Consider the following 14708-nt stretch of genomic DNA (forward strand, 5'->3'; position numbering starts at 1 on the left):
TTCTTTTCTTTAAATACTTTCCTTTTCCTTGCTCGTTAAGTTTGTTTATGCTATTTCAAGAGGACATACATTATAGCTTAATCATTGATTTATTAGATATAGCAGTTGTTTTATGTGTCCATCTTGGAAGTTCACTTGCAAGCACAATCAAATTATATGATTGCATCTGGCAGGCCTCACTGTTGTATAAATATGAATTTAGATAATTCTGTACATAGGAAAACATATTTATGTAACTAGGATAGTGGTTTGCCTATAAAATAGTAACATGAAGAACAAGAAGTAAATATTAACCAAGGGTTTGTGCCTTTATCCTATAAAAGTTTTCTTTTGGTTCATTTGCTGAGCTTCCATAAAAGATTTGGTTATTTGGTTTGGCAGGATAAAACGACTACTACTGAAAATCCACCCTTGAAATTCCCTCCCCCTACCTTGTCATAAGCACTCGTGAGAGTTCTTAAACTGATCTTTTTGTCCTGGGATAGTAGATTTAGCTTTTATCATAATTGTAAAGAGACTGGGCGGAAAGGGTCCTAGTATCTTCTCTTATAATATTTTTTCTATTTTCCTGTTAGCTAATGGGCCTGTTATTTCTTTTTGTTTGATCTCTTTATGTTATTGCCTAGCTGGCCGCCCACTTAAGGGCATACTTGTAATTATATTAACATTAATTTTTAGTAAAAAGGATTAGAGAAGGGAGGGAAGGATTATTCGAACTTTTCTTCTTCTTCCTCCTCTTTTCTCCATCTTCTTCTCTTGTACTGCTGCTCTTACTTTTCTTCCTCCTTTTTCTCTCTAATTTTTAAGTTTACACCTATTTTAGGACTGGTTTACATCTATAGCCTTTATTGTTTGTAAGTGAAGAAACTTAGTAAGCCTCATATACCTTTGACTTTTCTTCTTACTATTTATTTCTTGAAACTTTTGTGCTGTTCAAATGCTTCTATTCAAGTTCTGGCGTCCTTAGTATCATGAATTCATGATGAAGCATGAAAAATGATACTTATTTTACATTATGGCTTTTGAACATTGAAAATCTTAAACATTTTCATCACTTTCATTTCATGGTTTCTCATTTTAGGGACACTAATTAGCTAGTTTATCCAAGTTTAACAATTGTGCAATTTCATACTTGTTTCCTCTCCTCCTTATGATGATATTATGCTCTTTTGGCCTAGGAGTCTATGCGGTATGATCAAATTCGTGATGTAGTGGCCAAGAGAAAACCTGGCTGGGAGCACTTACAGGAAGTGGGTAGCAGAACTTTCTTACAGTACCTACTCTTGACAGATATTGAATAACAGCAGAGATTCCAAAAGTTTTAATCTTTGTAAAAATTCTGACTTTGGAAATATATTGCATTAGTAGGCTCTCATCTCCATAGATCCGGTTCGTGCAAGAGATGACCCAGTAGTTGTGAAAAACATCCCTTATTATAAAGCTAGGAAGGCTTTAGAGGCAGAAGTCATGAAGCTTGATGTCCCACCACGGCCGGATAATTGGGGTGTAAGTATTTATGTTGCCCTTTTCTTACTTTTTTAGTTCTTGAGTTCATAAATTTCCTTTGTATGTTGATCTTTATTGCAACAGAAACCAGTTCTGTTTTTTTTTTTTTTTTTTTTGCTGGATGCATGAACAAGAAAGAGGGTACACAGTTTTTTGTCTATGTAAAAATGAGTTGGAATAGGGTACAGTGACTGTGGTCACCCTTTGATACTATCTGGCAGCTCTCTATATTTATGCATTTTCTTCATTAATAAAATTTTAAATCACCAACAAAAAAGATGTTGCTTTGCCTTATAAATAAATGACACACAAAGGATTTCTACCACCATTACAAACTTTCTCACCTAAAAAAATGATATGTTTTGTCTCCTATATAATGCTATTAGTAGCATACCTGATCTTGCAGATAAGTTGCAGTATGCAATTCTGGTTATTTGATCTTGCACTTTACATTTATGCCTTATATTGGTTCTTCAACAACCACAGCTTAAGAACTTGCAGACAGAGCTCTCTTGCTTATGGATAAATCACTTTCCTTTGCAACAGGTTTCCTATATCCTATACAAAGATTTTTTTCTGGTTGGCTTCTTGTTTAAAATTAGTGAACCGGTCTAAACTCTAAACTCAAAACCATGCAAGTTTTCATGTGACTTGTATTCCCGTTTGTTCCACAATCCACAGTCATACGAGGATTCTTTCTCTTGCTGCTCAAACTCTTTATCACCACCATTTTTTTTTTTCATGTTAAACCTGCAAGCTTCAAATCTTTTGAATTTTACTAGTGTCTTCATTGCACCAATTCTTTCTTTTTGAAGTAGAAATCTAAAGGATATACTGCAATATCCTTTACCCCAAATTATCTTAGCTCCTGTGGTTTCTTTTCGTCATTTCTATCTTAAGGTTGGTGGCCAGTGGGGAGGAAAATAACTAAACAGGTGTCTTCTTGAAGAGTTTTAGCTGTTTCAGTGCAGTAATACTTTGAAATTCAAACACAAATCAACTTTAGCAAAGTAAGCCATTTCTTAGAGTTGCATGAAAGTATGAGTGGTTCTACATAACTACATAAGTTCTGCCCTTTAGAGTTGAATATCTTCATTGTATAGTGATAGCACTTTGCCTTTCTAATTTTTTTTGTCTTTTTTTGGGCTTCTTGGTCTTTGTTCATCTTCTCATGTACATCCCCCCTCTTTTTGATTTTTAATGAAAGTTATCTTTCCTCAAGGAAAAAAAAAAGAGAGGTGGATATCTGAGAAAGTTTTTGTGCTGCCATCCCTGCTTAGGTGAATTAAGGTAGATGTATGATGATGGTGAAGTGATAGTGATGAAAGAGAATGGGAGCAAAGTGTTATTAGATGAGGGAGTTTAAAAGCATTGGTTGCCAAGAAGTGTTATTCTATAAATAGTGATCCTTGCAATTGTGACTTTCTAGAAGAGAACTTGGATGTTCTCAATGCATTTTAGTTATACAACTAATGACTGATATTAGTAGTTAATGGGAGAAGAAAGTGAACTGGAAACAAACTTGCATGCCTTATGGAGTCACTTGTTTAAGTAAGAACTAGATAATGATCCCAACCCTGAGCATTGGGCAACAATATGTGTACTTTTATTTTGGGCCCACTATCTAAATGTTAGGCCATTGCCTGGTGTAATGGTATGAGAACATGGGTTCAAGTCTGAGAGCAGCCATTTTATGCAAAAAGCTGCGCAAGATTGATTAGGTCTGTATCGAGTCCACCCCTCCCACCCAGGACCCCAAATAGCTGGACCAACATTGGATAATGACCTTCTATGCATGTAGCAAGTCTCAGAAGCTTTGAGAAAAAGTAAAGTATAATTGTATTAATCAAAAGGTCCTTTGTACAATGAGAAGCTGTACAAAAACAAACCAGAAGGACCTCAAAAAGTACAATCAGTTGTATCTTCTTTAAAACCTGTATGCATAGAGTATAGGCAACCAACTTATAACAAGCCCTATAGACATGTTGATGACCTCAGCTTCAGAGGAGGATTTGTGATAAAAAAATCCTACTGTTCCTTTCAGTCTACACAGCCCAGAGATTTGCCAAAGGAATGGACGACCAGAAGACTTTCCCTTTCTTTGTCACCCCTGGTATATGCCATGCCTCCAAGAATGCTTTAACTGAGGCAAGTATGCTCCAACTTATCTTTAGGATCTTTAGAAAGTAGCTCCATATCTCTATTAAAACTTGCAATGTAAAAACAGACGACTAACTGTTTCCGCCTCCACACTACAAAGGCTGCATCTCAGGTCATTGCAAATAAAACCTCTCTTCAGCAACATTTCTTTGGTGAGGCATTTCTCTAAAGCTGCCACCCATACACAAAATTTAACTTTTGAGGGTGCCACTGTCCCCCCAAATGGCCTGGCTAGGAAAAGGGGCTTCATTTTCTCATACTATAAAGCTGTAAAAGGATTTTACTGAGAACTCTCTTGGCCTGTTCCACTTCCACATTCTTGAATCTTGAGTTTGTAAGTTCAAAGCCTGATTGTGGAGAAGAGCTAGGAGATTTCCTACCTGTTGAATCTCCCAATCATTAAAGTCCCTTCTTAAAGGAGTCCAGCAAATGTTATTACCCCTCAGTACTAAAGAGTCAGCTACCAGCACCTCTTTATCAACTGCCAAATTGAACAGAGTGGGAAGCAACTCTTTGAGAGAGCTCTTCCCAATCCAAGGATCTAACCAGAATCTGATCCTTCTACCATCTCTTATTTTAAACCTGATGCATCGTCTAAAATGGGTGGAACCGTGGAAGCCCTACAAATTCCTTTCCACAGACTGCACCCATAAGTCAAAAGGGGAGAACCACTGTCCCATCCATTATTATCCAGTCCATATATCTCAGCTATTACCTTCCTCCATAGGTTATCTGGCTTGGCAGCAAACCTCCAAAACCAACTATTTAATAAGGCTAGGTTGAAGGACTTTAAATTTCTTATCCCCAAGCCTTCTTGTGATTGGGGTTTGCGGATCTGACCCCAGTTCACAAGATGATACTTGTGTGGGTCTTTCCATCCCACCCAAAGAAAATCTCTCATCTTTTTTTTCTAAAACCTCCACTACCTCTGAGGAGATTGGAAAAAGAGCCATAAAATAGGTTGGCGGGCTTGCTAAAACACTTTTAGTAAGAGTTACCTTCCCACATTTGGAGAGAAAACTTGCTTTCCAAGTGGCCAATTTTTTATCCATCCTTCTAAGATTGGACTCCAGATGGCTTTGGATGTGCATTTGGCACCAAGTGGCAGCCCCAAATAGTTAGTGGGTAGAAGGCCTACTTTGCAGCCCAACACCAAACTCTGAATGTTAGAAACCTCTCCCACACCTATCATTTCACTTTTTGCTAGGTTCACCTTTAGCCTTGATACAATCTCAAACCAGAAAAGGAGATGCTTTAGATTAAGAACTTGATTCTCCGATGCCTTACAAAAAAAGAGGGTGTCATCTGCACACTGCAGAATAGGAATAGATGTACCATTTGGGCCCACTTCAAAACCCTCCAACAGCTCCACAGCCTTATCCACCAATTTACTAAGACCTTCCATCACTATAAAAAAGAGGAGTGGAGATGAGGGATCCCCTTGCCTTAAACTTCTTGAACTTTTGAAGTTGCCTCTAGCTACACCATTAACAAGCACAGAGAATCTTGGAGTGGAAATGCACACTTTCATCCAGCTTCTCCATCTTGAAGCTTTGTACTTCTGTTTTTCTTTTAGTTTGACTTAGAAACTAAAAAAATACATGCTAATTGGTAAGTGTTAAAAACATTTGTGTTGGGCTTTTTATTTGGCTCAGGAAACTAATTGGATTTTATTGGTGGTTAAATTTAAATCAGGAAACAGTATGTCTTTAGATTCATATAGGATCCACATTGTTTAGTCCCTTTTTCTGAGAGGAAGGCATAGCTATGTATTTGAAGAAGCCCTCCTGTATGAGGAATTTGCTATATATATTAGACAAGTTAATGACCATCCCATACTGACTATGGGGTAACTATTCCTATTTATTTTGTTTGGGACCCACTGTCCACATGGTAAATTTAAGTTAGTTTTTATTTCATTTAGGAGATTAAATCAGGTTTTATTTATAAATAACAACCTGTTTTATACAGAAGAATGGGACTGGCACCAATGGAAGGTATTAAAAGCCTTTGTGTTGGGTCTTTTATTTGAGGTAAGAAACTATGTTAAGAAAATAGATGTTTAGAAAAAAAATTATAACATTCAATAAGAAGGGTATGTGTATTTCTGATCATTGTTAATACGGGTCCCACACTCCTCGAAGTAATTAAGTAAATACATTTATCAGTGGAGATAACCACCCTTAGAGTGTATACTTTTTTTTGAGAGGTGAGTTTAACCACATGTCTAATGAAGTCCTATGATATATATATAATTGCTAAATCATTTCTTATTGCTTCTACCCAAGCCCCTAGCTCTTCTAGTCCCTTCAACTTGTAACAGATCACCCTTTGCTAAATCATTTCTTATTGCTTCTACCCAAGCCCCTGCTATTGATGGTCTTCTTTGCACATGACGTAACCATCTCAATCTACTTTTTCCCATTTTATCACCTATTGGAGCTACTCCAAGGTTCCTTCGTATGACTTCATTTCTAACCCTGTCCTTCCTAGTTCTACCACTCATCCATCTAAGTATTCACATTTCTGTCACACTTATTATTTTTGGCATGCTGTTTCTTAACTGCCTAACACTCTACTCCATACAACATAGATGGCCTTACAAATATTTTATAGAACTTTCCTTCTAGCCAAAGTGGTATTCGCCTATCACATAAGAATATGGATGCATCCCTCCATTTTTTCCCATCTTTCTCTAATTCTATGGGCAACATCCTCCTCAATCTCATATTTGTTATGAATTATTCAACCAAGGTATGGGAAGAGGTCACATTGAATTTCTCCAATCTTAAGTGTGCAATGAATGTATCCTTACTCCTTTGGTCATAGGTGAGGAATTGGTTCTAAAGAACTTTTGAAGGGCATGTTTAGGGTCATTACTTGGTATAATGATAAAATCTCGGATTGGCAAGGGTGAGAATGCATGTTCAAGTATGAGGGCAGCGGGCAGCCACTTAGTGTGAAAAGAAAATGCCAAAGGTTGGAAGTATACCTAATTTACCCCTCCCAAGACCCCAAATAGCTGGGACCAAGACCAACATTAGGTAATGGCCTTTAATTTTGTAAGGGCTCATGCTGTTATGCCTGGTGCATGGTTTCTCAAAGAGTGGGAGAGGACTTTGGGTTTTGACTCCTTTTAATGTTGGTGTAAATGTAAAGAGTAAAGTTTGAGAGTATTGGAAATGGAAGTTTCTTAGATCAAAGGGTCACTAAAATCCTCTTTGATCTTCCACTTTTTCAAATTTTAATCAGTCACTTTTTTCATATTTTTGTGATGATTGGAAAAGCACATCTTCTCTTTTGATGGAATGTAGAGATTGCATATGTTGTACATGACATGAGTAATAACATAACAGACCATACAAGTAACGTATATGATGCTTTGCCCCATTTAGCTTTTTGGTATATGATTAAATACTTATCAAAGGGGAAAAACCATAGTTTAGGACTTTTGCTGAAACAGTCAGATTTTGGCCAGAATATGTTGTTCTTTGGTGGTGACCTTCTTTAGTCTTAACTACTCAAACAACCATCAATCCCTAACACTCATCCTGGATTTACAAGCTGACGTCGCACTAAGTCCAAAGTTCAAAACCTTTCTTAATATGGAGTATTGGCAGGAGCTGAACCTTCCATTGGATGCATCTTCTTGGAGTGATGAAGAGCTCAAAGATCCAAGGAAATTATATGAGATGACTGTTCTTCTCAATGCTCAGAGAGAAATGGCTGATAAAATCTTGGACTCACAGTGGGAAGAAAAATGGCGCCAAGAGAAGGTGCGTAGCCTTTTCATATGCCCTTACTTGATTACCTTTGGTTTCAAATTTTCAATATTTTGCATGATTTGTAGTCATATCACATAAATATATACTGCATCATAATTATGCAAGCATGCATCTTATTTTATGTGGTTGAATTAAAAAATTTGACAGTAGCCAAAAAAGTTAAATTTTTTGCTGTGTTACATATATCAAACATTACTTTTGAACACTTCTTTAACAAATATGCATAGGGAAGCTCACAAGGAACTATTTCTTATGGGGACTAACCATTTTTGCTGACAATAAATGCATTTAAGATGTATTTCTATAATAATACATTCCGAGCTAAAGGTGCCATGCTCAAAGATTAATAAAATATCATAGCTCATTAAGCCAATATTTCAGATTTTAAGTTGGGCTAATTCGTTAATTGAAGCAACCTAAGTCCACTATATAAGATTAGAAACATACTCAAAAACCATCTGTTTGCACTAGTAGATAATGAGCTCTGCTAGCACCAATAGAACCTAAAACTTTGGGTTTGTTTTGAACCTTGTAAACTGATCATAATCTCAATCCTAGTTCGTTTAAGCCTAACATTCAGCAAAACCAGACCAAATTCCAAACCATCTTTCCTTTGGTGACAATAGACTGTCGATCTTGAGGCTTGAGTTGCATATTTTTGGGCCTATTGTATTCTTATCAGTGTACCTAGATACACTTGGATACACCGATACACAGTTTTTTTAAGCATTAAAAACATTCCAATGAAAGATTAAAGGGATAAGTGGACTGCAATCCACCTCAGAAATCTGAAATTGCAGCCCCCTCCTAGTCTACTAGTAGCCCCCCCTATAAACTGCGTCCTGCCCGTGGATTTGGCATCAATCCACGGTCAGGATTCAGTCCACCCCTAGAAATCTTAGCTCCACCCTAGGGGTGGACTGAATGGTTAAAACCCCAAGATTAAAACCCTCTAATGATTATAAAATAAGAAAAAAACCCAAGATTAAAACCCTCTAATGATTATAAAATAAAAAAGAAAGTAAAAAAAAGAGAGTATTGGTCATATCGATACAGAATCCAGAACTTAATAATTGCAGGAGACTAGGCAAATACTATAAAATGGTTATAGGAAAAGGAGGGGGGACCTTGGAGACTGAACCATTACTTGGCAGAGGCTAGGGACTCCCTGAACTGCCTAAATGCAAGACTAACTTGGATTCCTAGGGAACTAAATCACATAGCAGATGGTTTAGCCAAATGGGGTGTATTTCTGGAAGAACTGTATTGTGATAGAATTCCTCCTCTGTAAGCTTTGGGGTTCTACCCCTGCCATGTACATCTTCTCATGTACTTTTCTTGCTTTAATGAAATTTGGTTATTCTTTCCTCAAAAAAATTGGTCATATCGATACACACCAATACCTAACTTTGAGTATCGGGCATATTGATATTCTGATCCTTGATTAGGCTCAGGTTAGGGTTCAGGCCCATTGAAAATTTAACAAATTCCCAACCCAACCTGACCTAAGTTGCACCCCTAGGACAAGTCCAATTTTAATTTACACAAGGTATCTTATCCGGGGAGTGACAAAACTTTGGCAAGATAAGCTTGACTGAAACAACCTAGTCTTACCCAGGGACTAACCTAAAAGCAGCTATGTGCAAATGCGTACAACATTATATTACTTGAGAGATGGGATTTGGGAAGCATAGAGTCATTTCTTTGTAGACCTGTTATATTTATGTCTCAAAGACAAAAAGGAGAAAAGCTAAAAAAAAAGAAAAGAAAAAATGACATGTATCTTATCTAGAGGATCCAGACTTTGTTTATAGAGTTGGTTTCCATGTTTATCTTGGAAACTTGGGAGTTATTGTACTATGTACACCACATTGTTAATGTAATTCAATGCAAAAAGGAATCTAATTATAGAAATAGAAATCCAATAAAAAAGGGAAGATTTTTTTTAATTAGATTACTACAAATAGTATCTTTTGTTTTTATTGAAGGGCAAATGAAGTCATGAAAAATCTTAAACATGGGCAGTGAAGTAATTGGGATTTAAACTATTTGTACTACTATTAATAGTAGAATAGATTTTCATATTGGAGGAAACTTGTGAATCTACTAGAGGGCCTCTTGAATCCAAAAAAGAAGATTGAGAAAATTCACAAAAAAAAAAAACTAAAATTCCATTTAAAACTACAAACTCATTATGATGCTTTAATAGCCACTATTTACAAGATATAAAACTATTGCTAAAACTCAATATCCAGTCCCAGTGAAAATATTGTATCTAAAAGCCAAATCTCGTGATTAATAATATCCTGTCAGTGAAATAGTCACAATTTGTTAAAGTCATGTTGTATTCGTGAGATCTTGGTCTTGTTAGCGAACTGATAAATCTATTCGATGAAACCAAAGTCATGAAAAAAGGATTTGCTTTGGCCTTAATAAAAAAAGAACAAAATTGGTAGAAAGGACACACAGAACTACTAAATTAAAATTTTTTTTTTTGAAAAAAGTTAATGTATTGGACTTGTACATTACTAAATATAATAAGAACTCTTCTTGTAAACAAAACAATCAGACTTGACTTTACTTGCCCTACATCATAGCTTTGGACATTTTCTGGAAGTTATTCATCAGAAGGTAAATATCTAAAATGCTACTTGTAGAAAAGGACTAGGGGTATTGGGTACCACTAATACCCAATGCATGCACATTAGACCTGGCAAAGAGTTGACCCAACCCAACCCAAAACAACAGGGTTAGGGTCTCATATTTAGCCACGCGAATGTGAAATGGCCCGACCTGACCCGACCCGAAAAAAACCGGGTTGGGTTGGGTCATGGGTCAACCCGCTGACCTGATTGTCAAGTCTAATTGGGATTATTAATGCATTGTTAAAAGATTCCATTCTTTAATTTTTTCTATTTAGTCTCTACTTTTTATTGTTTACTCTTTAAATTGTTAAATGTTCAAGCTTTTATTTTATATTTGGAATTTTAAGGTTAATTCTTTTAATTTTGACATTTTTCATGTAATTTTTCTTTATTTTTTTAAATCTCAAATATTTTTTTGGGATGACCCGAAGTGACCCATGGGTCAACCCTAACCCGAATATTTAGGGTTAGGGTCTAGCATTTGACAACCCAACTCGAAATTCAACCCGACCCGAAATCAACCCGAAGTACCTTGACCCAACCTGAACTCGACCCACCCAACCCAATTCCAGGTCTAATGCACATTCATATCATTGAGAGAGAAGGGCAATCTTCCCCAAACAACAAAATGATCCTAGTTTGTCCTTTGACTTTTTAATGTTACACATGTCTAGACTGTAGATGAGTTTCCTGGTTCCATATTCATGGTGGCTGACGATGGTGGCAAATTTTCAAGGTAACAAGGATCCATGGTTATTGGGTATAAGGGGTACCTCTGTTCCATATTCTTTTATTACAATATGTGATATCTACATTTCTTTTTTTTCCTGGAAGAGGTCGATAAGTATTTTCTAGTAGTAACTGCTACAATTTTATTTTTGCCAAGCTCTAAAAAATCCGAGGCCTTTAAATGACTGTAAGGTATTTAAATTATTAATAATTATTTTCTAGAGATCATAATATCTATAATTTACAACATACGTTCTAGTGATGATACAAAAAATGTGTTCTCCTGGTCATGAGTGCAAAGACATTTCACATCCACTTACCCGAGGTGGGATAATGTGCATATGTGGGTAAAGTTATTGCTATTGCAATTACTTCCGAATTATTCAGAAGATTCCAAGTATTTGTGTAAGTTCAAGTTCTGAATTATTTGAGCCTGTGCATAACAATACTGTTCTCCATTCTCAATTTCAGTTGAATGAGCTACTGGAAGAGAAGGTACGGCCGTACATACAGAGATTGGACACTGGTGTTCTTCCTCGGCCTATTATTATACGGTCTCAACATCAAGAAAACAAGGTTTCTCTCTTCCTGTTTTGTACCTTTGGAATCTCTATAATTATCATTTTTGCACATTAATTTTAATTTTGGTAGCACATATAGAAATATCAAACAGGATTTTCTGGATTGTATCCTAAAATTGTACTCTTCAAATTTATCCTGCCCTCCAAGTGGATTGGCCATTTTGCTTTTTATCCCTTTTATGGGGAATTTCTTATGGAAGTCCTAACCTCCGATAATGGCCAAATCTAATTCTGGAATTCAAATAAAAAGGATCAAATAGGATTTTTGACAGCTTATTTCTGTGGGAAATTATATATTGAATTCCTATTTATCCTATGGATTTGTATGCAACGTTTCCCATGCAGTGGCATCATATGAGATAGAGAACATGTTCTGATTCTCCCCTTGATATTGCAAGGGAGTCGCATGATATTTTATGGGGCCTACACATGGTTTTGAACATGTACATGTATTAGTGGTAACCAAACAGCACCCATGGGCTAAAATCATGCATCAAATTGTCAGATTTCAGACCCACCGCTGTCAAATGGTCTTTTTGATCTGCTTTTCAGGAAGCTCTTCTAATAGACAGCATTACCAAAGATTTTTAATGTTCAAAACAAGGTTCAAAGCATTGATGCTCTTGATACACAAAATTTATGTATGGAGAGTTTCACTTGATTGATTTAGAACAAATAAAACCAACCAAATGTAGCATTTAGAGTATCCGTGGGTTGAAAAACAGATATATTGTATGATACAGACTAATAGGTTCCAATATTTTCAACATTAATTCAAATATCAACTCTGAAAAACTCAGTAGGTCACTGATCAGGAAAAAAAAGCTCAGGAAGTCTTGGAGCTTATGAAAGATCTTTTTAGAAAGATTTGCCAAATGCCACCTTTGTAAGAGACCGGATTAGCTTTATTTGATAGCTGTTTTACTGGCTGTGGGACCAATCATTTTGTTCCACGCCATTCATAAATGCAAGTGAGAGATTGAGTGGTTGTGGTCTGCATGCACTTTATGACTGGCATGAAGCAAAATTATTGGTCCCACACCTAATAAAATAGCTATCACATTCAGCTAATCGGTTCTTCCTTTGTAAGGGAAAGAAGCTCTATTTGGGGTGCCTTTCCACCCCCACTCCCCCTTTTGCATATGCTTTTTAAAGCTTATTTTTGGTGAGATGTTTAATGTTGATGATTTGGCAAAGGTAGCCTGAGAAGTGTATATTCTTGAGAAAGTGCACTGGGTGTTTTTGAAGAATCACTTGCATTTGCATGTGAAAATGTTACAGCATGAAACAGTGCAAAATGATATGTTCTTTCTATTCTACCTTGAATTTAAGAAACTAAGATAAAAATTTCTACTACTCAAAAGCTGACCAAAATTCAATGCTATAATAGAAGCATAGTTTTTCTAGTCTGTCTGGTTTGTTGATAGGAACTTCCTACATTTAAGACTAATTTGTTGGTTATATTATTTCTTACTAATTTGGAACTTTGATAAGCTTAGTGCTCTTGTCCTACAATTTACTAATCAGTATCTAACCAACTGAATGTTATGTGTATTCTGCTCAAAGAATTGAAGCTTCGTTTTATTTTTCTTTCAATTGCAATAAATTTCTCCTCTTTAAATACTGCAGAAAAGGACAAAACGGCGCTGGTGGCTATTCTGATTATCAGATCATGATGACGGATTTTGCCATGCTTCCCCCCTTTTCTTTATTGCTGGATTTACATCATGTTTAATGTATTTTGAGCATTTCTCTTTCCAAAGTATCCTCTTATGTGGCTCAATTTTTGCATCTTTCAGCAGTACCTGTTATTTATCCAATGCACAAGGAAAAAAACCTGTACATTGAGGAAACTTCCAAATGTTGCAGCAAGATGTATTCAATATAATAGCAAGCTGACCACTTTGTGTTGGTCTCCTTGTTTGTTTGCCCCACTTAAGTCATTTATTAGTTACCGGTACAAGGCCAGAACTCAGAGCTCAGGAGCAAGGACTGAAGTCCAGGCTAAATGGGTCTGAACTTTGGATCATCCTTTAGCTGATTGAATCCTTAGTTAGAGCAACAGAGATTGCACAAACGGTATCAATTTGATTCAACAGGTTTTTCAATGTTGACCCATGGGAAAGGACCTCTATTTGCATGACTTTCTGAACTGAACTGATGGGCATGGTTAGGAAGTATGATAACTTGAGTCAGGAGAGTGGAATGGGCTGGAGAATGTTAAACCAACACGGTCCGACAGTTATTCTGGATGAGCTTGATAACTCATTATTGGGAAACGGATTTGGAATCGTCTTCGCTAGGACAAATGATCATCGAATCAAATGGCCAAATTCTACTGATTAAATGAAAGAACACAACCACATCCACATGAAGGAATTGAGGGAAAATGTTCACATGCAAAATTGTAACAAACAGAATCCTGATCTATGTACTTAGCCTTCTGTTTTCTCTCCTCGCTTCCAATCCATCATGTAGATGAAGAAAATATAGAAGAACAAAAAACGCTGCAAGATTGTATGAACAATGAAATCCATTTCTTTGTTTCATCCACTAGAGATGGGGTCGCCTGAAAAACAAAAATCGTGTGAACACTCTTTAAGAGCATGGCATCCATAGGCACTTGTCAGAACATCTCCCCATATGGGGAGATGTGATGGCTGGGTGCTGTGCTCTCAAGAGTGTTTGCACGGTTTTTGCTTTCACAATAATGCAATATTTGGGCTCTCGGCAACATACGCAATGAGTAGAGCTTCTGAAGCCCCATCCAGTATTTTTGTGTTTGGTACCATTGCTTTTTCAGTTTTTCTACCTGAAATGGTTTGGGCTAATCAATACGAACTGGTGAGAGTTGTATTGTTACAGTGCATATCAGAGTCACTAGCTAGAATGTTTAGACGGTCACCCCTTGGAGCTAGAAACTTCAGTTTGATATTTTTAGTCTTTCACACATGAATTTTTTTAAGGTATACTTGTTGCAACTATAAACAGCCTCAAATAATATTTATATGCTAATTTTGTATTGATCAACCCAAAATGTTTCAAGTAAAAACAGTAATGGTGCCGAACACAACCTAAGCTTTTATTATAGTCATTAAAAGATACATGCAGGGGTAGAGTCAAGTATATTGGTGGGGAGTCCTTGGCCCCCCAAACTTATTGTTAAAACTATCATTTATATAGCTAAGTGGAGGCTAGGCTAAAAACATTGCAACTTGACAACTCAAAACATGAATTGAAATGTCAAGGATCAATCTCTAATTCTCCTCAAACTCTCAAAAAAAAATGTTTATTTTTTCTTT

At 36.4% G+C, this 14708-nt stretch overlaps 1 protein-coding gene across 1 annotated transcript in view; it reads left to right on the top strand.

Annotated features, from left to right (window-relative positions):
- The window catches only part of EMB2737 (embryo defective 2737), a 49607-nt gene extending 36262 nt beyond the window's left edge, over nucleotides 1–13345 (top strand). The window contains exons 8-12 of the mRNA XM_010261939.3: nucleotides 1179–1250; nucleotides 1369–1506; nucleotides 7287–7442; nucleotides 11297–11401; nucleotides 13036–13345. Coding sequence (XP_010260241.1) covers nucleotides 1179–1250; nucleotides 1369–1506; nucleotides 7287–7442; nucleotides 11297–11401; nucleotides 13036–13068 — 504 coding nt within the window. The 3' untranslated portion in view covers nucleotides 13069–13345. The remainder of the gene's footprint in view (nucleotides 1–1178; nucleotides 1251–1368; nucleotides 1507–7286; nucleotides 7443–11296; nucleotides 11402–13035) is intronic.
- Nucleotides 13346–14708: the final 1363 nt, after the last annotated feature.

The sequence above is a fragment of the Nelumbo nucifera genome, chromosome 1 (assembly GCF_055504915.1).
Source record: "Nelumbo nucifera cultivar China Antique chromosome 1, China Antique-T2T, whole genome shotgun sequence".
Taxonomy (NCBI): Eukaryota; Viridiplantae; Streptophyta; class Magnoliopsida; order Proteales; family Nelumbonaceae; genus Nelumbo; species Nelumbo nucifera.